The following is a 26,549-nucleotide window of genomic DNA, read 5'->3' on the forward strand; positions in this document are numbered from 1 at the left end:
TCTGTGTGTTTGTCGCCTGTTGGCGCATAAATATTACAAAGTAAATATTCATTGCTTTCTATCTTCACCCGTAATAATATCCATCTTCCATTTTCCGAAACATACTTATCAATGATATCAACATCTAACCTATCTTTAAACAAAATCATCACCCCGCAGCTATGTGAAGATCCGTGTGAAAATATTGCCTTTCCTCCCCATTGTTTTGTCCATTCAATAACGTTGTCTTCAAGACTAATACGTCTCCTGCAAAAAATATAGCATCTGCCTGTTTATCTTTACATCATGAAAACACTTTAATTCTTTTGAAATAAGACCGAATACCTTTAATATTCAAAGATATAAAAGTCAGCTTTGTGTCCTTAAAAAACCCTTCCATAATGACATATAATCACTTTCAAATACAACCTTATTATCACGCCAATGTGATCAGGAATTAGCGAGAGGGAATATGAACTACCGTTGTGACCCAATTTTTCATCAGAAATCAAACTTGTGCATATCAAAAACCACAGGATAAAGATTACACAATATCTCAATCCCAGGGATGCTATCAAACCACCCAGTTTTCCATAACACCATACCCCAAACCGCTTTGACACTGATGCGCCAACGACGTCCAAAAGGAAAGCAACGCACAATTCGTACCAAATGGACAGAAATGGGTTTACGCTCGGGACGCGCACAATAAACTTCTCAACTTGGAGGGGTCTGTCTATTGTTCAGGGTCACTGTAAGCACACACTCACCTACACATCATTGGCTCCTGTGTAAAGTTCAATTTTGTGCAGAGGGTTAAGATTTGACCAAAATCTCGAGGCTAACTTTAAAATTATTCATGGATTTGTTAAATCTGATTCCTGCTTTCATATTCAAATCACCTCTAACTAAATTGTACGCTATCAAAACTATCATTCATATCAATGACAGCATCATCTGATGTATAGTTTTCGAACCTTTTTAAGGATCAAAGTGGGAAATGTTTTTTTTTTTGTAACACCTAGTACGATTGATAGGGAAAGCGCAACGTATCAGCAAAATCCTCGTCGGTATATAGGAGGTCTTGCATACATTATAGACATGTACATACATATTGCGCTGATAGCCATTGGGCAAATCGAGCAGTGTCTTTGATTAGTTCCGTAAGAGAGTTGCGCCAGACTTTTAAAGACAAGTTTACTTGAGTGAATGCAGAAGTATTAATAAAACACATCTGAGAAAATTTGAAGAGAATCTGACAATCAGTTCAACAGTTACGATTTTTTTGGTAGTTTCAGTGCAACCGTTGCTGGATGAAAAAAAAAAAAAAAAAAAAAACTGCTACAGCTCGTGATGTCAATAAGCCAGTTCGGGGTTCCAGTTTGAGCATGAGCAGAAAAAGGTCATTTGTACTGAGAGACAGGTTGGTTATTAATTTCACTGAGATAAGCATCCTTTAATGCTATGATTATTCATGGATCCCTATAAATGGTGCCTGCCAGTACATCCACCGGACAGCAAGCCTGGTATTCGGCAATGTTAACAGAAAAAAGTTTTGTTAATGTAGTCAAAACAGCACAATTAAATAGATGCTTCCCAAAGTGTTGATTGAAGAACCATTCTGTGCACTTCATCTGCACAGGTTCATTCTTGAGTTCCATAAATAATATTGCTGTGTTGGGCAAGCTGCTGCATTATGTTGCTTTGAATTAAGTGAAGTGCCTAACCAATTGAGAAAAATGAAAGGTCATTTGTACCCATGTGCACATGAGCTATCTCCGAACTGGCTTATTATGTACAACGTTATAAAAACAAATCCACAAAACCTCTTTTTTATGAAAAGTACACATGACCTGTTCTTGACAAACGATTTTGTTATAGGCAATGTCATTCCCCTGCTTTCAGAAAGAGGTGAGTGACGTGTTACCATGAAAAATTGAAAATAATTTATTATGTTGTATAAATCTTCTTTACATTTTCTCTATATAATTGTACATACAGAATGTATGATGTGAACTGACTAACTGTTGTAATCTTGTCATCATGCAATGGCTGCAACTAACAGTTACAAAGTTCATTACATTTGAACAGATTGTTCAATTTTCTCCCAACTTTCTTTGATGTGTTTTACTAATATTACTACATTCACTCTACTTAATCCACATCGTGTATTTGGGTGAATTTGCCCTATAAGCTCTGGAGTAAAAATCAAAATAGCAGACCCCAACGGCAATGTTAGAGGCCTTGCGGAGCTGAAGCGCTCGGTTTTGGTTCTCCAAAGCTCTTTGCTGACCACTGTCAGCGCAGGTGATAACAGCATGAAGGTCTCTGAAAAAAGGTTAGCACCCCGTGGTACATTGGAGCTGCTGACGGTTCTGATGTTTTACTATTTTCTCTTCCTTTTTTCCCTTAACTCTCCCCTTTTTCCTGTCTTTTTTATATAGATTTTCATTGCACTAGCACAATGCATAAAGCCAAAATTGTTTCCTTGTTTATCAACGAAGAAGAATTAATGCCGAATTCTTGTTATGCGGATCTGTTTTTTTTTTTTGTTGTTTTTTTTTTATTGTTATCATCATCATTTCGACCACTGGATAAGTGGTTTTGACATTACTATACGGGTCTCAATTCACCTCAGCCGGAAATTGGCACGGCCTAGGCAGTGCCCTGCTGAGAAGCCTGCTGAACGTACCCGGCCGGGCTGACCAAAAAATACAACACATGTACAACTTGACGAGAACTAGATCGACCACCTGAAGGTTTATGACGACAAAAAAGGGGAATTGTGGCTATGTAAGAAAAGAAAGGAAAAAAACACAGTTGTAAGCAAAAAAAAAAAAGTTTATTAATATTTATTTGATAAATTACGAAAATACGTATGAAGAGAATTATTAACACCGTTTTTGGCGTACATATGAAGACTAAATGTAAAACGCCATTAACGTAAACGACAACATTATTTATGATGAAATAACGGCGAAACTGTAAGCGACATCAGTAAATCTTTGCTGCAACCAGACATATTCAGTCGCGACCTACCCACTGGAATTAATGCTCTCATTTTGAATCTCCTTTTTGAATCATCGTGCGAAGTTTAATTATTGACAATCTGTTTGCATGCAATATAGATGACAATCTGAAGTTGTTTTGTTAAAAGAGTTTGAGCTAACTCTTGCCGTATCCAAAGCACATTTTCCAGCAATAAGTATATCGTTATATCGTTAAGGAAGAAAATGTCATATTTCACCCCCTTTGATCTAAAAGGTCAAAGGAAGTATTAATTGGTAGTAACTGCTCTTTCATGCTGAAGTTCACGCTTGAGGCATCACTAGGACTACTGGCTAATGGAGTAGGTACCAGACAAGCAAACAGTGACGCTCCAATTATTGTATTGAAAGAGAACAAAGGAGAGGGAGAGAAATGGGGAACCTAGTTCCTGACCTATATAGGACGAAGAGCGCTTTTAGAGAAAGATTCATCGAGCTGGGTTCACCGTGCGAATGGATGACAGAGCGTGGCTTTTAACATGACTGTAGACCTAGTGTTGCAAAAGAGAAGGCCCATCTCCGCTCAAAAAATAAAATAAAATAAAATAAAAAATAAGTGTTGCCTGACTGTAAAGGCTTGACTATAATCTAGGCAAAGAGGAAGAAGTCTGGTAAGATGATTATGATAAACATCAGATACCTAATATTTGTATATGCATATACGTATATGTATAACAATATGCATGTAGGGCCTATATGTGTACAATGTATGTATACAATTCATGTTAGCTGTGTAATTGGTGATGGTGACTTGCCTTACAAAATCTATCCTATATGGAGATATATAATTGCTAACTCTCAAATTTAGAGTGGACTGCAATCATGTTGTAAAGTGTAGTTTTGATTCAATTCAATTCAGTTTATTTGAACCGACTTTTCATTGAATGATACAGAGTAACAATTACGAACAGTACTGTATAACAGTTTGATTATTATTTGGGGTCCATCATCATAATGGTACACCGCACAAAGATACATTCTTATTTCACTCAGACAAAGAATACTTTGAGATACTCACAACACGAACATTGAGGATGCGATGTTATAGACACACATTCTATTTCTTTTAGTAATTGAATCTTAGTAATTTGATAATTTGAAGTTTCACATATGATATACCATGTGTATTTGGAACAGACCTTAAGCAGAGAATCTCTCATCTGAACGTGTAGGATTTAGGTTAAACGGGCAGCTTTACTTGGTTACCAAAGACGGGACGTATTATTGTGTCTTTTTGTGCATTTGTGTCTTTTTTTTAGAAAATGCGTACAGAATGACGTGAGATCCATATCCCTTCACTTACACGGAATGGCCCTTTTCCGAATACCACCTGACGCGTTCACCCTTTAGTATGCAACAATGCTCTGCTCACAGCTATAATATAAGGGGTACATAAAAGGGGAGGTCTCTGGCAATATAGAGGCTATCTTAGAAAAAAAAAAAAGAGACCTCATATTATTTCTCATCCCACCATCGAGGAGGATTGATGTGGTGAAGTTCACTTTTGACAAAAATAAGCCAGTTCGGAGTACCATTTTGCAGCAGAATAAAAGGTCATTTGTACTTAAATGAATGTTGGTTTGTAAATTCACTGAGATAGTCACTTGTGATACTAATGATTATTCATGAATCCCTTATAAAGGGTGCTTGCCAGCACATGCAATTGACCGTAATCATGGCATTTAATAATACTCATTGAAAATGTTCGTTAGCACATTCGATGTAAATTGATATAATGGATACTTTCCCAAGTGTGATGTTTTGCGGACAATTCTGATCACCTCGTTCATTCAATCTTTGTCCGAATATGATTGATGAATTCCATGAATTGTATGCATCGCGTTGCTTGAAACGCGTTAAGTGCTTAAGCAACCGATAAAAAGAAAAGTAATCTGCTGCAATGTGCGCGTCATGAACTAACTCCGAAATGGCTAACTATAGTATTAGATCTCCCCACCACATGCAAACTCACATACATCCCTGTAGGATCCTTCATACATACGCAAATAGAAGCACGCCACATGCTCATGTTCTTACATTTCAATTTGTGTTTTTCATAATCTTTATCTGATCTATATGATTTTATATTAACACACACAGACCCACGTACACACATGAGGGTAGGCAAACGTAGATATTTTACTATTCATAAGACGTATCACCTGATGTTACAGGATACGCAACACAGGACGAAATATTCATACTCATTACTTGTTCGTTTATATACACTCAGCAAAAAAAGAAAGTAAACACTTTTTCGAGTTCATGTTTTCCATAGAAGATTTTGATGAAAATCAATGTATTATATACCATATTAACGGTAATTTAATTGGCTATCAATTTGTAGTTTAATTCAAAAGGAAACTTTACGCATGAGTGAACACATTAATTTTTGCCCACCAAGGCACAAAAGTAAAAATTGCAAAAACTGACAAGTTGTCTTTCATTTGGCAATGTCCTTCAAGATAACAATGATAACAAAAAGCCAGTTTAACACAATGAGAGACATGAATGAAATAGCAAAAACAAGGTTTTGTTCTCTTTATCTCTTTGCAACATCAAACAAAAACAAAATGGGAAACTAAAGAGGAAAAATAAGAATTTTTTGCCAGCTTAAACTTCAAACGACATAGGGAGTAATGGCATAGAGATGATTAAATAAACAGAATTTCTTTATTTTATTCTTTCTATTTTGTAATTTAAGGATTCATGAAATAAATTTAAGAACCAGATATTATCTATATACAAGTTTTCCAATTTCAAAACAAATTGAAATTTCTACCATTTTTGTTAATATTGCTTCTTCTCTTTATTTCATTTGAATTGGGGTTTGACCAAAGATTCTTCATTTTTCTCCCTCATTTTTGGCCTTTATTGATGTTTTGGGCTTCAAAGATATCATAGAGATCAAAGGTTTATTTTATTCAACTTAAGCAATGTATCTAATTGTGTTCGATTTGTCTTTTATTCTTATTGTTACACGGAAGAGTACTTGCACATGAATGACAACTTGTTCATTTTTGCAATTTTTGCTTTTGTGCCTTGTAAGAGAAAAACCAAAGGTGTTCACTCATGCGTAAAGTTTCCCTTTTTATTGACCTACTAGGCTGATAGCCAATTAAATTGCCTTCAATATGGTATATAATACAATAACTTTTGGCCAAATATTTTATGAGAAATATAAACTTGAAAAAGTGTTTACTTTCTTTAGGGCTTTTTACACTTGTAAATTTTTGCTTAGTCCCGTACCAACGGTGGGGCTAAGGGGGGGGGGGGGGGCTTAGCCCCACCGTTGGTACCGGACTTCCCTCAGCCCCCCCCCCCCCCTTAGCCCCACCGTTGGTACGGGACTAAGCAAAAATTTCCAAGTGTAAAAAGCCCTTTAGAACCAAGTTTGTGACGTCTACAAAGAGTATAATGTTTTGATTTATGAGCCTGTTTTCACCTCACTTTTTTTTTTCATCTTGTCGTATTTCTCCGCTTGTACATTTGATGACAATGAATACCGTGGCCTTTCTGATTATGTCGAATTGAATTTGATATTTTTGGAATAGGAGGGGAATGCGAAAGAGCAAATCTTGTAATTAGTCTCATTTTGGACGCATATTATAACGTCATTATCATGTTGTATCATTATTACAAAATGATGTCTCCTACTTCCGTTGATAACTGACATTCATGTATAACTATTTGTATTGTTTACTAACTGAAACACAATTTTAAATTCAATTCAGTTCACTACAGTTATACTATATTTCCGTCAAACTAAACGTAATAATGATACAAAGTGTATAATTGACAATTTTTTTTCAACAACTTGTATGAAATACAAGTCATAAGGTATGATACAATTTTGATTATGATCACACGCCAGATATAACTCGCAGAGAATTTGCATACCCCATTCATAGATATTTTTCTTTCATCGAGTGTACTGTATCCAAGGCACGCTTAATAAAACTCGCCTAAAACTCGCATAGAATATTCATACCCCACAAATATATTTATGACATTTCAGTTTTATCGAGTGTTCTGTAAGGTTACCTTGTGAAAGTCAAGGAAGTTTTGCCAAAAGGATTATTCCCCTTTCCCTTTTCGAGTGGCTATTAAGACTTTCAATGCATTTCAGGAAGGAGTTCAGGTTGATATTTTATACTGAAATGAGCAAATTCTCGTATTATCATTAAAAAATGGGGGTGGGAGTGGAGCTGTATTTATGAAAGGTAACCTTTGACATGATACCATAAAAAATGTAATGTATTATCATTAAAGATACCATGCTGCTTTCAAAACAGCCATTACACGAAGGGGGTCTTGACCTCTACTGATTCTTGAAGGTTTGTTTATATCGGGGGAAAATAGGGGAGTATACTAGCATATTTTTTGTCTTTGCATGTGGTTGCGCTGTTTTATTCAACATACTGTTCAACGTGTCGTCACTCTTATATTGTATAGATGCATTCTCTGTGTACTGCTCTTTTACACCAGCGGTTAATTTCATTACAAATTAGTCGTTTCTTTATTCATTTTTTGCTTTGTTTTGTGAAGACTGTGGGTTTTTTTTTTTCACTTGTGACATCGCAGTACCCCTGTTCTACTTGTAACAAAGCAGTTAGGAACAATCGGAGGGGATGGCAGTGCACTTATTGCTGGGAATGACGGCTCACCTCTTGAATCGTGGTTAAAAGGACAATCCCAAACTTACACCAGGATTACGTACATTAATTTCTTTCTATATTGGAGAAGCAGCGATGCCGTGTTTGCAGTTCTTTTTTTTTTCATTGCTCATCTCTTTGCCAATTTCAAACACAATGAATCGAATAAAGGTGATATCGATCTTTTCATAGATTTCTCCCTCGGTTGAGTTCAGAAAAAAAAGGAATTCTGAGATATCTTCGCAATATTAAGACCTTACAAATGAAGAGCTTCTCAGTACAAAGTGCTTCTAAGTTATAAACGACAATGGCATTCATATCGTGGCTTTGAACTAAACAATCTAGTATGGCTTTATCAGAAACGACGAGTTATGCATTTAAGATTACAATCTTAATTGTTCGTAGATCCCGAAAACACAATTGGGATTGTGATAGATTTGAATAATTAGTTATACACGAATATACATTTCATAGTCGTAACTCAACAGCTGCTCAAAAACCATTGTTTCTTTCAAGAATATCAGACAATATTATAACTGTTCCTATAATATTAGTTCATTTCAGGCAGATCAGTTTTATGATTTCTTTGCAAGTATATGAGGGTCTCAACTAGCATCTACGACCATCCGCATTTCGAAAGAAAAATAGAAGAAATACAATTCTCCCAAACAAAGCATTTTCGAGTTTGATCCCGTAACGGTAGGAGAGGGTAGCAAAATTTTGGAAACTAGTAGTTCTTATAATAAATCTATAGGTGTTAATGATATTTCTGTCATGTCTATGTTGATCCTAAAAACGGCAACCCCCGCAATCTCATTCTATCTTCCTTAATCAAATTTACGCAAATTCTAAATCGATCTCTTTGTTGAAGGCGTATTCCTTTTCAGATGGAAAATATCAATTTCACACCTTACCACAGAATTTGGAGGCAAATTAACGTCCTCAAATGATTACAGACCAATATAGAATTTACCTTCCAACACTCAAATCTTGGAAACACGTGTGCAATTACAAGTATGGCAGACTATCCGAAATTTAATGATATTTTTTAGAAGCAATTTGGCTCGACACAGCAAGAACCATTCAACAACATCGACTTTAATCAAAGTTACAAAGGATTAGCTGACCTCGTCCTCCAGATGTCGCCCTTTACACCACAGCAATCTATATGGATTCATGAAAAGTTTCTGACACTGTTAACGGCCGTGTCACACTAGCCTTGCGTGCGACTTCCGAAGAACATTTTTGCTATCCGGAGGTCCCCGCAGATGACCCGCACATGATAGTACCTAGCATGTATCTCAAAAGTAGTTACCCGGAGGTGCGCACGCTGGCTCTATTTACCCGCTGCCAAAAAAGGCCCTGTCACACCAGCTAAGCGGGCTTATTGCGTATTGGGATTTTCAGCACGCAGAATAATTTCTGCGGCCGGACAAGGTTTAGGGCGAGTTTGGCGTGGGTATTACATGATAAACGCGTGATACCTAAGTCCTTCTTGCGTGTATTCCGTTGAACTGCATGTTAGGCGCGTGGGTGTCACGTGATAGCTTCGTGATAGCTTCTTTTATGTCAGTTACGGGCGACGTACGGGCTCTGGGAAGTACCTGCGCCACAACTGCGTGTTATCTGCGTACTAGTCGCCTGCGAGGTGAGTGCTAGCCTGAACAATAGGCTGGTTCGAGTGGATGGGCAAACAATCATTTGTCAACTAGCTTTCAAGAAGTGAAGATGCCCCGTAGACGGAAAGTGCACAAGGGCAGAGAACGTCCAGTGGATGGACAGCCACAAAGCCCGGAAGATTCACAGCAAATGCATCAAATTGCTGCTGAAGTCCATTCGGCGGATGAAGTCCTGTCCGAAAGGGACCAGGTAGCGCACAAATGGCACGCACTCCCTTCATATAGGCATAGATCAGCGGGCAACTTACCTACTTCAAGTGGGTCAAATGCCTGTGAATTGCGGCGGCTACGACCCTCCTACGGGTGTTCTGCGTGGAACTCTTCGGGCAATCCTCGCGACTCATCCGGAAATAGTTTTGGTCATGCTCAAAACTTTGCTGCGGGAAAATTGGACTAGCGTGCGCACCTTCGGGCAACTAAGGACGAGATAAGTGCTAGGTACTGTCAAGTTCGGGCCAACTGCGGAGAGCTCCGGGTAGCAAATTTGTTTCCCCGCAAGTCAAGCCGCAAAACTTCCCCAGATACGGTATGACAAGGCCTTGAGCATGCTCAAAACTTGTTCCGGAAGAGTCACGGGAGTTGCCCGTGGAGGTACGCGCAGAACACAAGTAGGAAACCCTTACCGGTAGCACCTTACAGGCAACTCCAAAGCAGGTACTTCGCAATCCCCGTAAGTCGCTCGTAACAGAAAATGGATCGGTTTCAAAGCTCTCACGCGAGTCACACGGAACGCACGCAAGTAGAAGCTAAGTAGCACGCGTCTAGTAAGTAAGAAACAAGTGTGAAAATTGCAAACATTCTTGTCCGCCCGCGGAAAATCTTCTACGTGCTTTAAACTACCTCCTCGCCACAAGCCCGCGTAGCTTGCCCGGACAGGTGTGACACCGCCTTGACCTTTCACGGTTCACTGGTTACTAAACTGATCACCGAATTTGTACATGTTATTACTGTTTGAAATCGACAGAATGAGATGAATATGAGTTATGGCGTCCCTCAAGGCCCTATCTTTAGGCGCGCTCTTGTTTGTTATCACCGATGGTAATAGTCAAACATGTGAATCGTTGCTCTTTATTGTATGCTGATGACACTGATTTATATCTCAGACAGAGCTTTCAGCACTGTCTGCGTTGTTCTGAATTCTGAATGGCAGAACATTTCTTTTTTTTTTTCTAATTGAGAGTAGGCTCCCTTGTGTAACTACACTACGTGTGTGAACGAGGAGTCTCCCAGCAAAAATGATAAAAACTTCTGAGGACAGAGTCATTTAAACAGAAAAACGCTTTCCTCCGTTTCATCGTCTACGCACTAGCTGTCGACCCAGAGTCAATAGGTGGCGCCATTCTCGTAATCTCAGTTACTGCTCCACGGAGGGCAGGGTTATCCAATCGCCAGTTTTGACGTCATCATAATTGTTAGATTTTGTAGAGATCTTTTCCTTCTTTTCCTAAGTCTCCATAATCATTTTTTCCCTCTTTGATGTACTAATATCCCTTACCCATAAAGAGTAATGCCGGTTATCTTAGCGATTTTTGTCTTCGAATTCTAATAACACTGAAGATTTATGACAATTTTAAGTTGACATAAAGTAGGATGTGAATCTTTTTTAATACAATGAAATGTAATTTTCCTAGTGTTATTATATTTTATGACTGGGATTATGTGATGATAACTAAAGAAGTTGACGCGAATGCCTAGACACAAGGAGATAATAATAAAATTTAAAAAAGGTTAACCGTATGCTCATCACTGCCGACACTGATAGTAATTGGTTTGGATCACAATCATCTTGTATTTTTCATAACTTTCTGTGAAATTGATTTTCCGCATTTACTTTACCGATCAAAAGAGTTACTCATTGTTTAATACTAGATAAGATCTAACACATGCAATGTATATTATCAAATATCATATAAAATGTTTATCGCAAAACATGAATTTCATCCGCTATGCACTATGATAACGCAACTTATACGGGTACCAAAATAAACTAGATCAGATTCATAATAAGTCTTAAAGCATTTAGATTTTATAATTCTCTTTTGATCTTGTAGGAGAAACATTTATCCGCCAGTCACTTCAAGTGGTCTTGATTGTGTCTGGCTGGATTCTGTCTTCAACTCTTGTCTATGTTCGCTGACGTGCATTGGGTTATAAAAATGTCAGATCACACTGTTGCGCATCATTGGCCAGCCCCACCTCGGTCACGACATTAAATTGATTTGGTTGGTTGTTCCTTCTAGATATAGTAGCAAAATATTTAATATACAAAGTGTAAAAGGAAATAAACGATACAAAGTAATAAAGGAATTGTTATTTCCGTATATAAGAATACTCTCCCTGACAGCATAACATATTGACAACTAGGAAAGTAGAGATAAAAAGATAGAAAACAATGAAGAAGACCAGATTCACAATTATGGATGGAGCCTCAACTTTACCGTCATCTTGTACACTATACTCTACCGCGCAACATTCCTATGTAAAGGGAAAGCCGACAAATTGTGAGATGATACGTTCTTGCTTTACATGTGGGCACTCTTGGTGATAGGTGTGCAAAGTGGATAAGATATACATGTAAGACGAAGCACCATTGCCTTTCTGTATTAAGATTGTATCATACTACCATGCCTGTGTGACAGTGCAAGTGGCATCGTGCCCTAAGTCGTACGGTCAGTGTAGGGTTTCTCTATACAGCCTCGAATCCACTACACGACTTCTCCCATCACATTTTTACCTTCTCTTTTGTTTTTTGTTCTCTCCCAAATATAACACGAATTATACTCTACCTAATTTCGAGTTTCTGGTTGAAAGCTACATGCCTCGGTGTCTCAAATATTACCATTCACTGAGGAGCTGTGCCCCTCAGTGAATTCATATAATAGTACAATTTTGGAGTCACCTGTGACAATAGTTTTAACCAGAAATTCTCGAGACGAGGTATAATTTTATTATTACTATTATTACCATAGACTCAGGGAGAGATTGTTGATTGCTAACTGGGATGAAGTCTTTGGTATTGATAATTATGTAGAAACTGCATTTAATATTTTTTTGGATAAATTTTCACTGCTTTATGATGAAATTATTCCTTTACGACAATCCACCCGTTTTACCAAAAAAATAGCACCAAGAATGCCTTGGATCACCAAATCCCTCCTTAAGTCTATCAATCATAAGAACAATTTATTTTGTAAATATAAGAGGAATCCAAATGATAAAACGAAAGGTAAATATGCTCGTTATCGTAATATTCTTACAACTACTTTGAGACTTGCTAAGAGGAGTTATTTCACAAGGCAGTTTGACCTTTACAAAAACGATACCAAGAGCACGTGGAAGGTGATTAATAAAGTTCTCAGAGTTAAAGATAAACCAGAACAAGTCAAGGAAATATCCCAGCATGGTATTTTGATCCAAAATCCGAAACATGTTGCTAATGCGTTTAATGATTTTTTTTTGTTGATTTAGGCCCCAATCTTGCTAGTAATATCCCAGTAACAGATAAAGAATTTCATTATTTCTTATCTGATCCAAATCCTCAATCTATGTTTTTTACTCCCCATCCAAGAATACGAGGTGAGGGATGTAGTTCTTAAGTTAAAAGCAAAAAAGGGTGCTGGACATGATGGTATTACGAATTTCTTACTGAAAAATATTATATCCGTAATATTGTCTCCTTTAACATATATATTGAATTTGTCCCTTGTTACTGGCGTAGTGCCTAGTCAAATGAAACTTGTCAAAGTTGTTCCGGTTTATAAAAAAGGTAATAAACAAGATGTAAGTAATTATCGTCCTATTTCTCTTTTGACGGCGATTTCTAAGATTCTTGAACATTTGATATATTCTCGTGTAATTAAATTCTTAAATGAATGTAATATTTTTTGTGAGTCTCAATTTGGATTTAGGAAAAAACACTCTACTACTCACGCTGTGCTTGCTTTTATAGATAAAGTAGCCCACGCTATAGACGACTCATCTCATACTGTTGGTATATTCCTGGACCTGTCCAAGGCCTTTGACACTATCGATCATGGTATTTTGTTATATAAACTCTCACATTATGGGATACGTGGAAAGGCCTTGGACTGGTTCAGGAGCTATTTAACTAATAGGAAACAGTTTGTAAATATCAACGGATTTAGTTCCAGTCTAAAAACATTATCTTGCGGGGTCCCTCAAGGATCCCTTTTAGGCCCACTTTTGTTTATTCTTTATATAAATGACTTTAGAAAATCATCTAATGTTTTATCTTTTCTCCTTTTTGCCGATGATTCTAATATTTTCTTTTCACATCGAGATCCAACAACTCTTTTAGAAGTAGTGAACAGAGAATTAATGTCGGTTCAAATGTGGATTCAAGCTAATAAGTTATCTCTTAATGTAAACAAAACTGTTTATATGTTATTTAGTAACTCCGTTACGCATTTGCCTGGCGATATAAAAATGAATAATGATTGTTTGACTCAAGTTGAATCGTCCAAATTTTTAGGTCTTTATATTGACCATGAATTAACATGGAAACATCATATAGATTATTTGTCTAATATGCTTTCGAGAAATACTGGGATCTTAAATAAGCTAAAACATTTTTTTCCCAAGTATATTTAAGAAAATTTATATTCAACGCTTGTTTTACCCTATCTCAGTTACGGTATACTTGCCTGGGGCAACTGTGCCAAATTACACATTGATAAAATTTTCAAACTACAAAAACGGGCTATTCGTTCAGTTAATCTAGCCGATTTTTATTGTCACACGAATCATTTTTTTCTTTGAAAACAGACTCCTTAAGGTTGCTGACTTGTTTTTATATAACTTAGGCACATTTATGTTTCAGTTATCAGCCAACGGCTTGCCTGACGTATTTACCCACATGTTTCAGAAAAACTATGCCGTCCATGCTTACCCAACAAGACAAAGAGATTCATTTCACCTTCCACGTACTCGTACACTCCTTGCTCAAAAAACAATTGTTTTTACCGGGCCTAAATTCTGGAATGATCTTCCCACCGATTTAATCAATTGCTCTAGTATGTTTATATTCAAACAAAAATTGAAATCAAAGTTAATAAATGAATATAATCAGTCTGATTAGAATTTTTCTTTGATATGTTATCTGCAGTATCCTTATTTAATGTATGATGAATCAACCTGCAGTTTATGATTGTTTGCTTCTGGTTTATGCTCCCATTATATAATCACTGCATCCGTACCATTGCAGTAACATATTGAACTCGTTATGAATTTGATTCTAGATATGTGTGAGTATATACTTGTGTATCTATATGCTAAATTAACTTTTTACCCTGTTGTTATTCCTTAGGTTCTTGTTTTTTTTTTTTCCTTTTCTTTTTCATCTCTTTTATTTTCTTTTTCCTTTGTACCTTGATAATCTAGTTTTTATATAGTTTCGTCATTATTACTTTGTGTCCTATCTCCATTGAATGCATATAAAATTTACACTGGTATATTTTCTTGGAACCTGCGTTTACAAGCTTTGCTTTTGCGGTTCCATCATATTTCACAAGTTATAGAGAATTGTCTTATGTACATTATATACGCTGACACACTTTCTGTCCAAGCCCCGATTTATAACATATTTTGTATCTTGCTTGGTTTGTATTCTTTTTAGTGTATTTTGATGAAATGTATATCTCATGTGAAATATGAAAATAAATATGCTGGAACTGTTTACTGTGTCTCGAGTGTAAGACCGGTGCAGTTTCAGTTATTCAATTCAATTCAATTCAATTATTATTATTATTATTATTATTTATTCGGCATTTGCAAAACAATATAAGTGATAACAGAGAAACAGAATAAACAAACAAAACACAAGAAAACAAAGTGTCAGGCTTTCCCTGTTGAGCTTCCCGAAGGAGCCGGGTTGGAAAAAAACAATCAAAATCACTATGACCCTTGGGCCTCTCCAACCAACTTAAGGAAGCACATCAGGGATTTGTTGAACATAACAGAAAAGAAATAATACAATTTTGAATTAAGCGTGTACACCAGATGGATTTTTTTCTTAATACAAGCTAAAAATATCATTGTGGCAAATGGGTATTCATTCCACCCCCCCCCCGTAAAAATAAGAAAAAAAAAAATCCAGTATACAAAAAAGTGTTATCAGAGTACATCTCAACAACAACAAATATCCCCTCTAACTGCACTACAGTGTATAAAGCCTGCAAGTATCATCAACATACCCCAAATCATCTTCGATACACAGTAAATATAAAAATAATTTCAAAACTTTAACTTCATCATTACCCTGAGACTACATAACCCAGCACTTTCTTGAAAATTTCCTTGTGTGGTATTACATACACCATTCTGCAATGTACATTATATATCAGACGCCAAAATTCATAGATAATATTAAATAATGTGAGGCATGAATTAAGGCATGACCATCCCCCCCCCCCCCAAAAAAAAAAAAAAAAATACTAATCAGTTAATGTTTAGTAATTTTATATTTTTGGGGGGATGTTCATGCCTTAATTCATGCCTCACATGAATTAAGGCATGAACATAAAAAAAAACAACAACAACAATTAGAAGATATAACAGGTTGTACACGGCACAGGTCAAAGGTATTCTATTGAAGAGTTTGGGATGTTTATCGATCCCAGTACGGGACGGCTTGATACTGATATGTCGTTGGAAGAGGATGAGTATAGGAATGACAGTCATTCCTGTCAGATTTCAGCTGGACATTGATCTGGACGAAATGTTGTAATACTCTTTAATAGCCTACACTGTACCTAACGGATTTTACTTGTTTCAGCGCTCTCGTGGAAACCAAAGTAGAAACAAAAAACTTTTCCTTCTTTTCTCTCAATCACTTTACTAAAATCAGATGATCATTTTAGTGTGTGCAGATAATTCCCCAACTTAGATGGATGGATATAACCCATTTTCCATTCATTCATTAATCTTTATTTTCATTTCCAAACAATAAACATGAATACTATGCAAAAGACAAAATAATAGTATATTCCGCGTTACATGATTATAGACAATGGTATATTCCATGTTACATGATTATATACATACACATTTTAATAACAATAATAAAAATAACAACAATAATAAATACAGCATTTGTAATGCGCCATCGATCTATTTAGTGGCCTATTCTGAGGCGCAGAGGGACGTATAAAGGGAATGACATAAATTATAGTTGTACATACGAAGGTTGTAGAAGAAGAGAGAGAGATAATAATATATACTCGATGAGCAATTCAATGAATATTCAACCAAAACAAGATGTGAACATTTATGACTTCAGAAGCTTTTTAGATATTTCAGTGGTTTCATTTTCATTTTATTTCATAATAGACTAGAAATGAAAATTGAGGCGCTGCTAAGAAACGATGAAATGCTGTTCCCTCACTTATTGCAAGGGTTCGGAAGTAGAATCGGAGAGGATTATTTTCACGTCATCTATTTGCATGTAATTCAGTCTATGATACAAATGTAAAAAAAAAAACAAAAACAAAAAAAAAGAAAGAAAAGAATGCAAGTTGAAATGTGTGCGACAATCGGAAGCACACTGGTTAAAAAAAAAAGAGAAAAGTACAGAGAACTCGAAGGAGACGAGGAGGGATTAAAAAATGCAACAAGGACAACAAACTCATGACTTGGAGAAAGAGATTTCACATGGAAGTACTTATGATGCAATATAGCTTTGCTCTAGTTAGATGGATAAATTTTGCATTGAAAGATATTTCTAGAAGTACAAAGTAAAGTGCAAGGACGCAAGGTAGGCAGATAGAAAACATCACTGTCAGATTGTGGAAACACTGAGGAAGTGCAAAGAAGACGACGCTAGTTGTGGTTAACAGTATTTTGTTCCCTCTGACGTAAGGAGCATACCAGTCTTCGAAGTCAAGCGCACTGATATAAAACATGAAAAAAAAAATAATAGTGATGGTGACAATAAATTATTATCTAAAGTCATTTTCCAGTGAATTCATATCGCCCTATAAATTTTATCATCATGAAACTGACAATCACTGCACTTCGCCTACTAGGAAGACTTACATTACCTAGTCAAGCGTTCTGCAATCAGGAAAACAAAGAAAATATTAGATCATACAAAAAATAAATGTAATAGAAGAAAACAACACAGTGGTAATGAGCAAATATATTATATTCTTCCTCTTTTTATACACGCTTTCTCATTTCACTGCACACTTTTGGATCGTCAATGTGTTCTTCACTATTTCTTTCCTATAACTCCATTAATTACAGTCTATTTGCCAGTGTACTTGGGCATGATAATAAAGTATGCCCCCACGCCTTTAAGAAAAAAAAAAACCGCCCACAGAACGTTCTGTATGTTCCTATCCTGTTCATGCGTATTTTGTGACAACATTTCCAACGCATGAATATTAATGAGTTGGAGGGATAACAGTGATTATACAGGAGCTAGACGGGTTTTACGCGCAGCTCTGAACACTTCACTTATTCTGTTTCAAATCAATCGGAAGATCGGACAGATATATGTGGGGAGCTCTTGTTGAGTCGAACAGACGTTAAAGAGTTTCTTGCGCAAATATCTAACCGAAAATTATGTTCGCTTTAAAGGATCGTATACCGTACCATCATGTATTTACACCTGTTATTTATATACCTATGCACTTGCTATTTCATTCTTTGAATTACAGCTGCAGATAGGCATAAGAACATCATATTGAACCATTATACAAAGTGACGAAGTGATTCTTGGACTTTATTCTATTATATTTCAAAACCAAAAATTGTTCAACATAAAAAGTTGGTGAATAAGGTTTCAACATGAAGATTCATATTCACTTCATTTACCAGATGATAATAATTGCAATGTATTCTTATGACAATGTTATAACTCCCATTAATGGCCTTACCCTTGTGTATGATAATCATGTAGGCCCCTATCCCATTATTATTGACCTATATCACTACGCAATGTGTCATCACCGTGAAAAAAAAAAACCCAGATAAAACAGTTGCTTTAAAAAACGGTGATTAAAATCACTGCAAGGTAGTGTTCGTCTGCCCATCCGAAAATGTTATGTAAAATATGATACGCAATTTGAATGTATTTACATCTGCTGTGCTAACTGTGCATTTCCAATTTGTACCTACTTTGATTTACATTTGCACAGGCACGATCATGTCATATTGAGTCATTATATAAAGTGACTCGCGCTTTGTCTTTATAATTGCATTCCAAAACAAAAAAAAATATGTTCATTACAAATTGGTAAAGCAAATTGGAAAATGCTTATTCACAATAACCTCATCTACCAGATCATAAACTTGCATGCATTTATGTAACTTTATGTGTGTGTGTGTGTGTGTGTGTGTGTGTGTTTTGGTTTTTCTTTTTTTCAATTTTATGGGAACATTTTACTCTTGTAACTGATTTTATACATATTTAAACATTCATTAGAACAACTCAAGAGTCCTATTGACTCAAAATATTTAGGACCCTATTGATCTGATGTCTTAAATCCTCTCCCTAAATAATCTAAAGCAATTCATATATATTTTTTCAACACTTATCAAATGAAAACTACAGGAAATAATGATAGATAATAGCTGTTGTTTTTTTACTAAATAATCAAACCCATAAATACATTATTGAAATACAGAGTGTTATTGACAACTACAACAAAATACATATCTATTTTAATTCATTATCCTTCTCAGCATAACCATATTGATTATCAAGATCCAGCCGAACCATTCCTGAATCCTCGTACCCCCCCCCCCCCACATCTTTGCCCCTTCTTTTGTAAGATAATCATAGAGAAATATTTAGTCATTTTGTCATGAAGAAAAGGCTTGCAATTTTCAATAAAAACATGATTTCTTTTGTAGAAAATCAAATTTTACAGAAATTTGTATTAGCATTTTTTTTTCTTTTTTTTTTCATATCATATTCTTCTTGGAAAGGGTTGCAGACGTAAACTGAAATTAAAAAATGGAATTTGAAAATAAAGAGAAGTCTTTACCAAAAAGTTTGCTTCCGTCTTGGTTTCTTTGGTCTTCCTGTATACCTTTATTGTATTGTTTATTTCCAATTGAACACAGTTCAAGTTCAACTTCTTCATCGATGAAATGGATATTATGATGTCACAATAACCACCACACAATCAATTCAACTTCGCGCACGGCAAAAAACCGCGGTTCGACATACACAATACACACGTGCACGCAACTGTCATATCACCCTGTCCCGTTCTTATTCTTGTTTGATACAAACGATATTAATGCATTCCAGTTTGTATAGAAAAGCTTTTCATGATTTTATGAGGTATGAAAAAGAATGACGTGTGAGATTGTTAGAATGAAAAAAGAATGAATAAAGAATGGGCGCCAGTAGACTTGCGCACTTCAAGTCACCTTCGATTTTTTTTGAGGACCACTTTACTACAAAATAACTCTTCAAGCTGAAACCTCCACCTGTTTGTTTTCTTTATTTCTTTTTAATGATAATGTGTCCCCAAACTCCTATGGGGGCTAGAGCATCATTACACCAAGAGGGTGCTTCTAGTAACTCCTTGGTTACACACACTCCAAGATCTTTCACTATAATTATTTATACTATTATTATTACTATTGTCAGGTCTGTCACTATTGTTTCATTATCATTATTTTTTTAACATCATCTTCTAATGCCGGCTAGCAGGATTTTCATTGAAGAAAGTTTGAATTCATAAATATTATTTTTTTCGATGACAAAATCTCCATATATACGCTTCCATTATTTCGACAGAGAAAAAGGAATGTGAATCATCCATTTCCCCTTCCTAATTATGTAAGTAATTTACAATGCGAAGCTATTCATACCTTTTTACTAATTGACGAATAGCGATGAAAAGGAAAGAAGAAAGTAGTCAAACAGAGAAGGCAATGCTTATTATTATCTTTCTGTGAATGATAATGTTTCTAGTTTTCTCCTAGCGCTTGAAAAGCGTTTTCCTAATCATTATGACACAACTTTGATTCGATTTCATCTCGCTGAAAGATCGATGCTTTTAAATAGGGAGAAAGGATTTAACGTGATCATTTTTCTTTCTTTCTTTATTTCAGCATACTTCCATCAGCAACGAACTACTTCTCCTGCCTCTCTTTCTCTAATATTAGGTCTTGAATAGCAAAACAAACCGTCAGGAGATTGCAGCTAAATGTCTCCATGACCATTCCATCAAAGCATTCAGACGCACGAAGTTTTTACAGTGTAATCAACTACAAAGGACAATTTCCTCATCAATTCAAGGCATTCCACCAGTATGTCTTCAAATCACATTACCATTACGCTTCCCAGGATTTGAATGGGTTATAAGAAAAGTATAACAAGCCCTTTCCAAAAGATTTTTATACAGATTTTTGTTGTTGTTGTTATTGTTGTTGTTGATTCAAGCTGTTTTTCAGGTACCGTTAATACTTGATGATAGTGGTTCCATTGGAAAGACTCAAACTGGCCACATTAGAATTACCAGGGTAACCGCTGTCCATTCGTTTGTAGCCATCTGAGACATGTGATAATTGAATTATCACATGGTTCTTCCTTTGCCATGATTTCTAAGGCGTTACTCTTTCAAATTTTGTTGGTGAAAGACTAGCTCGTGATCATCAGCAGATGTCAATGTACTGTTGCTGAGAATGGGTAATGTTCTGCCTTGAGTGCAACCAGATGTCGTGTGTTTCTGATGAAAGGCTTTGCAAGAATGTTTCGGGTCCGTTTTGTGTCAGTGTGTATGTGTATATGTGTGTGTGCGTGTGTGTGTGTGTGTGTGTGTGTGTCATTCTTGTTCTTTTGATGTGGCAAGATTGGATATGTTAACACTTTAATTTCTCTCACTTCGGAGCAACAAGAATATTGCTTGTTACTTCAGTGTAGAGATTTTGACTACTTGTGTAAAAAAAAAAAAGTTTTGTTGAAAGAAGGTTAGTTTCTTAATTGGCAAGTGCATGGCAAATGAAGTGGAAGCCGGTTTCTCATTTCACGCGTGGGTTACGTAAACCTACGCAAAATTAAATGAAACCAATCACGAGAGGTTGGGATAATCAGTTCGAACGACCAGGTAATGACAAATTTAAATTTTACGCCGGTACGAGTTCCCAATCTGAACACGCCTATCAAATGTTCACATCTCCGCGAAGGAGCCTTCGTCGAAGTCATCAGAAGAAGTGTCGACAAGCACAAAACAAAACAATAAAACAGATAAGCAAAGAGCACACACAAACCACACGCAAGCACGCAGCAACACACACGCGCACGAACGCACACACGCGCAAACACAACCTCGACATGTGATTTATACACAGTGATACTGTCTTGCTTGGAAACAAATTTGCACTTGTTCATAGCTCGATGGAATGAAATTGTTTCTTCTTCCACTTGTTCAGACACTAGCTCTGCCTCGCTGGAGCTTTCCTCCGTGCTCTGCCTGAATTCCAGGGAACAGTATATATTTTTTTTTCTCGACCTTTCTCTCTCTCTCTCTCTCTAATTGTCTTTGTATCTTTTTCTCTCCCCCCACCCCCCAATCCATCCTCGGTCTTTCGGTGTCTGACCCCTCTACCATTCTCCTACAGTTTTTCTGTAGTTAGAGTGCTATATCTTCAGACACGATACAATCTCACAATGTATCCACTGATAATTATATTTCGATGTCACCCGTCATTTGGCTTTGCTTAACAAGAAGAAAAAGAGATTCGCATCAAGCGATGTTCGATGCCGGAAAAACCCGATAGTCACTAAATCAAAGAAACTGCCACTCTGTCTGTATTTGTCAACGTCGTCAACATGACCATGACATTATTATCAAACGGTAATTATAGAATAAATAGAAAATATGATTTCTAAGCGTTGAAGCCTTTAATTTCCCTATTTACTTTGAAATAAGGACGGTATCAATTCAACAGTAATCATATTCCCATAGCAACGTTTGTTACGCAACCAAAAGTTGTTGGACTCTAATAATGCATAACAATTTCTTCTTTTCATCTTTTGTGCAACGGAACTAATAACATAGACGAACAATTATATATATATATATACATATATATATATATATATATATATATATATATATGCATGTGTGTGTGTCCGTGTATGTGCTTGTCATTGTACTTACAGTGGTGAGCCATAATATAGTCAGTCGGAAGATTTGACAAATATAAATATTATGCGGCAACCAAGCTTGCGTTTTGTTGGAGCAACGCGGGGAGTTTGCCGTCGCAGATCTAACCAAAGATTATTTCCGGCTCCACGTACATTCGGCGTAAGGAAGCCTTTGCCAAAATTATCTAGTACTCACTATTTTTTTGTTTGTTTGTTTGTTTGTTTCATTACTCATTCTTTAAGCTAATGAGCACTCTCGAAATTGGCATCGTAATTTTGATCATTTAAACAATTTGATTTTTTTTCTTTCTTTAAATATGCAAATCTTTGTTATTTGTTTGATATCAGTTTCTGAATTAAGGAATTCCATCTATTTTTTTTTTTCCGCCAGGATGAGGTCCACGGTAAAGTTGGAAAATTAATAAGGACAATCATAAATACTTTCTGTAGCAATGTGTTTCTAAGATTTGATAGGTTAATGCACAGTACAGTTATAACCTGATGAAACGTCACACAATGTCCTCACACTGTGGAATATAGATTACATGTCCATGACGAAGCCTGCTAATAGTATTTGTGACGGCCTTCTATCTTTGATAATGAGACGACAAGCTGGAAATATCGCGGTTAGACTGTGAATAACAAGACTTACCTCTTAACTGGGCAAAATAACTTCGTAAAATAAATGTATCTAAATTGAATTGTTCCTATTCTCTTCGAAAATGATATTTTTAAAATTATCCGGTAGGCAATAACATCAGAGGTAAGATTTTACCAAGCTATATGCAAAGAAGGACAAAAAAGAAAAGAATGCAGAAACACACAATGATGGGGGTTTCGCAAACGATTAGAAAAATGATGAATGCTTCTTTTTCATAACAGAAACATTGTATCCCTTTTATTCGTTTTTGTAAGTACGCTATATCACGTCCTTCGGTAAAACTCTCATTACATCCAATTTGTATTCGTCACGTAAATTTTTTGTGTTTGTAGATTACATCGTTTCACGTCGTTTTCATTACGTCGTGCATTTTATTCGTTATTCGTTTCGGAGCGGATTTGTATCATCCTTTTCTTTTCTCTATACGATTTTTGTTTTTTGTTCCATGAGTGATGTGTTTTAATTAAGTAAGGCGTATATCGACCAAACGTTCTTTTCGAAAAGTCTAATTTACTGTTATTCGCATCCAGCCAATTAGATATTGCTAATGCAACGGTGAGAATCGCTTTATTGGTTTAAATCACATCACGTCTAGCTAAAACCACGCCTCCATCTAGCAAATTAGCAAATTTGGCTGTCTATGTCGCGCGAAATTTTAAATCGTCTTAAAACATGTTAACGTAAGTGCGATACCTCTCACTGTAATGAGTCTGATAATAAGACGTATACGCAGTGATCGAAATTCTTTCTCGGGCACCTGGAATGACGGTTTTCTGCACTTTCTTATTGCCACACTTCTCAGATTCTTCGCTATTTTCCCTCATTCTCTCTCAGTGCTTCTCCTTCGAGTCCGTCTATGACAACTCACTCAAAGAGATGGCGAGCGTCTATGTGATTGTGACCATAACCTCTAATATTATAGTGTCGGTGATCGGTGTGATAGGAAACGTGTCTCTGCTCGTCGCTTTCATATGTCGCAGAGAGATCTGTACTGTCCCAAACTACTTCAACTTGACGACGTTTGTTGCCGGGTTTATAATCAGCGCGATTTCGTATCCATTGCAGGGGCTCATTGATGGATTCGTCATCAAGAGAAACCCTGAGTGCCTCATCGTCCTCTGCCTGTCGATATTCATAGGAATCTGCTTCACCTTAAACGTTGTGGCGCTCACTGTGGAGCGGTACATCTCCATATGCCACTCCCTGCTCGCCCCAACCATCTTGACCAGGCGTCGTGTTGGCGTGGCTCTTGGGGGCATAGTCGTATACGCCGCTACGGTGGGACTTCTTCCTTTTCTTACGACCATTGGGTTCAAGGGCCCTTTCAACCCAAGCATAGGCTGTCGACTATTTGTAGTCCTGCACAAATTCTACGTCATGTTCGTCTTCATTAACTTCTTGACACCTATACCCGTCATGATTATCATCTACTGTCGGATCTTCATTGTCGTACGTCGGCACATCCGCACCATAGCCAACCATTCGTCGGTCCAAGACGCAGCTGGTGCCAATCAAGCCGAAAACGTCGTGCGAGTTGTTGCCTCGACCACGGAAAGGAGGAGATGGAAGCGTGAAGCCAAGTCTGCTTTGTTTCTATTCGTGCTCATCGTCAGCTTCGTCGTCTGCTGGCTGCCGTTCTGTGTCTTCGTGCTGGGTACGACATACCAGACCAGAGTCAGTCCGCTTGTATTCTCCCTTTCACACGTTCTGGTCTACTCCACGGCCACGATCAATCCATATCTCTACGGTTTCGGTAACAAAGCCTTTCGTCAGGCTGTGATGTCGGTGTTTTGCAAAAGGTGTAGAAAAGTTGACCCCCTTTCAACATCGGTCAACACCGTGACATCTGTAACTGTGAATTAGTGATTCTGAGCCTCTATGGGGGTAAGAAGTGCACAAAAGTCTTATAACAACATGTATTTTTCCCGCAGACTAAAGCCAAACGGACAAAAAGATGTTGATTCCTGGTATTGTTTAACTGTTCTCTAGAGTCGCTACTAATACCAACATGCAAAAGTTTCCCCCCTTTGCCATCTGAAGTGAGAAGCTTTTATTTCATTTTTGTAAATTATTTCTAAGGTGGAAGGCGTCTTTAAAAACAAGAATACTTCTCATTTCTGTAAAGCTACATTCTAACCTGGTGATCATCACGTTTGATAATAAAAAAGAGGTAATGTCTTGCGCTCGAAGATTTTGTCCATGTGATTTAAACCGGGAGAATAGAGATATGGCATGAAAATAACGCAGAGTTCTAAATCGAATGAGTATAGTTAAGCGCTATAAGTGACAATGTACTGGATGACATAACAAGCAAAATGACATATGATAATTAAACTGATTGTCAAAACGATTCGTACTCTACTTCCATCTTTTTTTCAGGTTTGAGGATTAGAGTCTATTAAATAGTCCGCTGTTAATTGTTAGTGGGCGTAAATATTCGTCTGTGCGGAAATTGGAAAGAAATCTGTATCGGATCATTGTTTGTATTTAACATAGAAATAATTTGAATGTTGCCAAAATTGTGTTTAGTTTAGTGTAGTACAATCAGTCATTTATGTCAGTTCATATAGATAAACATTCACAGGCAGTCCGTTGCCCTCATTCATTATTTTAACATATTATGAAATGAAATGAAATTTGAAATGAAATGATATGAGCGTCGTCTTCATTTCATTTCGTTTCATCTCCATGCGTATGTAAATGTTCCATAATTTGACTAGAAAAAGCAGGGTGAAAGTATACGAGTGAATTCATCAGTTAATAATGTCTATGTAATACTGGCAACACCTCTTCTATAAGCAAAGTGGAATTAGATGAGGTACAAATGTATTAAACAATTCGTAGACAGCATAAAGACGATGCACCGCTTTCTCCTTAGCTCCAGTTTTCCACTGACATTCTAACTTCGATGAAGAATTACTGCAAACAATTAACAATTTTTATCCACCTTTCAGGATGAATTAAATCGTCGGAATATCAAGAACAGATCTGCAAGGAGGTCCTTAGTTATAGAGTTGGAATCACTTCATGCTTGAGCAGGTTTGTTAACCGGAAATTATGATATGAAAATTGAATATCTTGTTTGTCAATTTTCACATCTTAGAATATGCATTTATGGACGTTTGAAAACTTTGCATTCTTGATACCGTAATTGGAACACAGTCATGAGCGTCGTTGAAATGCATGGAAGAGTATCAGATGGAGACAAGAACAGAAGGCCATATTTCTCATTAAAGGGATGACGCAGTTTCAGTTGAGACGGGGATTTCAGGTTTTCAACATTTTTTGATGGTTATTTTTTTTTTTGAGATAATGAAAAAACTTTCATGAAATATGAAAGAGCATATAATTCTTTAAGATGAATTCAAAGTTTATTTGATAAAAATTGGTTTCGAAATG

At 36.5% G+C, this 26,549-nt stretch overlaps 1 protein-coding gene across 1 annotated transcript; it reads left to right on the top strand.

Annotated features, from left to right (window-relative positions):
* Nucleotides 1-9,409: 9,409 nt before the first annotated feature.
* LOC140242016 (alpha-1B adrenergic receptor-like) lies at nt 9,410-25,013 on the top strand. The gene is made up of 2 exons (XM_072321760.1): nt 9,410-9,550; nt 23,985-25,013. Exons 1-2 carry the CDS (start codon nt 9,410-9,412, stop codon nt 25,011-25,013), a joined length of 1,170 nt encoding a protein of 389 aa, XP_072177861.1.
* Nucleotides 25,014-26,549: the final 1,536 nt, after the last annotated feature.

Source organism: Diadema setosum, chromosome 18 (genome assembly GCF_964275005.1).
Source record: "Diadema setosum chromosome 18, eeDiaSeto1, whole genome shotgun sequence".
Classification (NCBI taxonomy): Eukaryota; Metazoa; Echinodermata; class Echinoidea; order Diadematoida; family Diadematidae; genus Diadema; species Diadema setosum.

Excerpts from the sequence above, each read along its gene's own strand:
- LOC140242016 (XM_072321760.1), top strand. The coding sequence starts at position 9,410 with ATGCCCCGTAGACGGAAAGTGCACAAGGGCAGAGAACGTCCAGTGGAT. Across the intron at positions 9,551-23,984 it reads TCCTGTCCGAAAGGGACCAG|TGCTTCTCCTTCGAGTCCGT; the intron begins GTAGCGCACAAA and ends ATTCTCTCTCAG.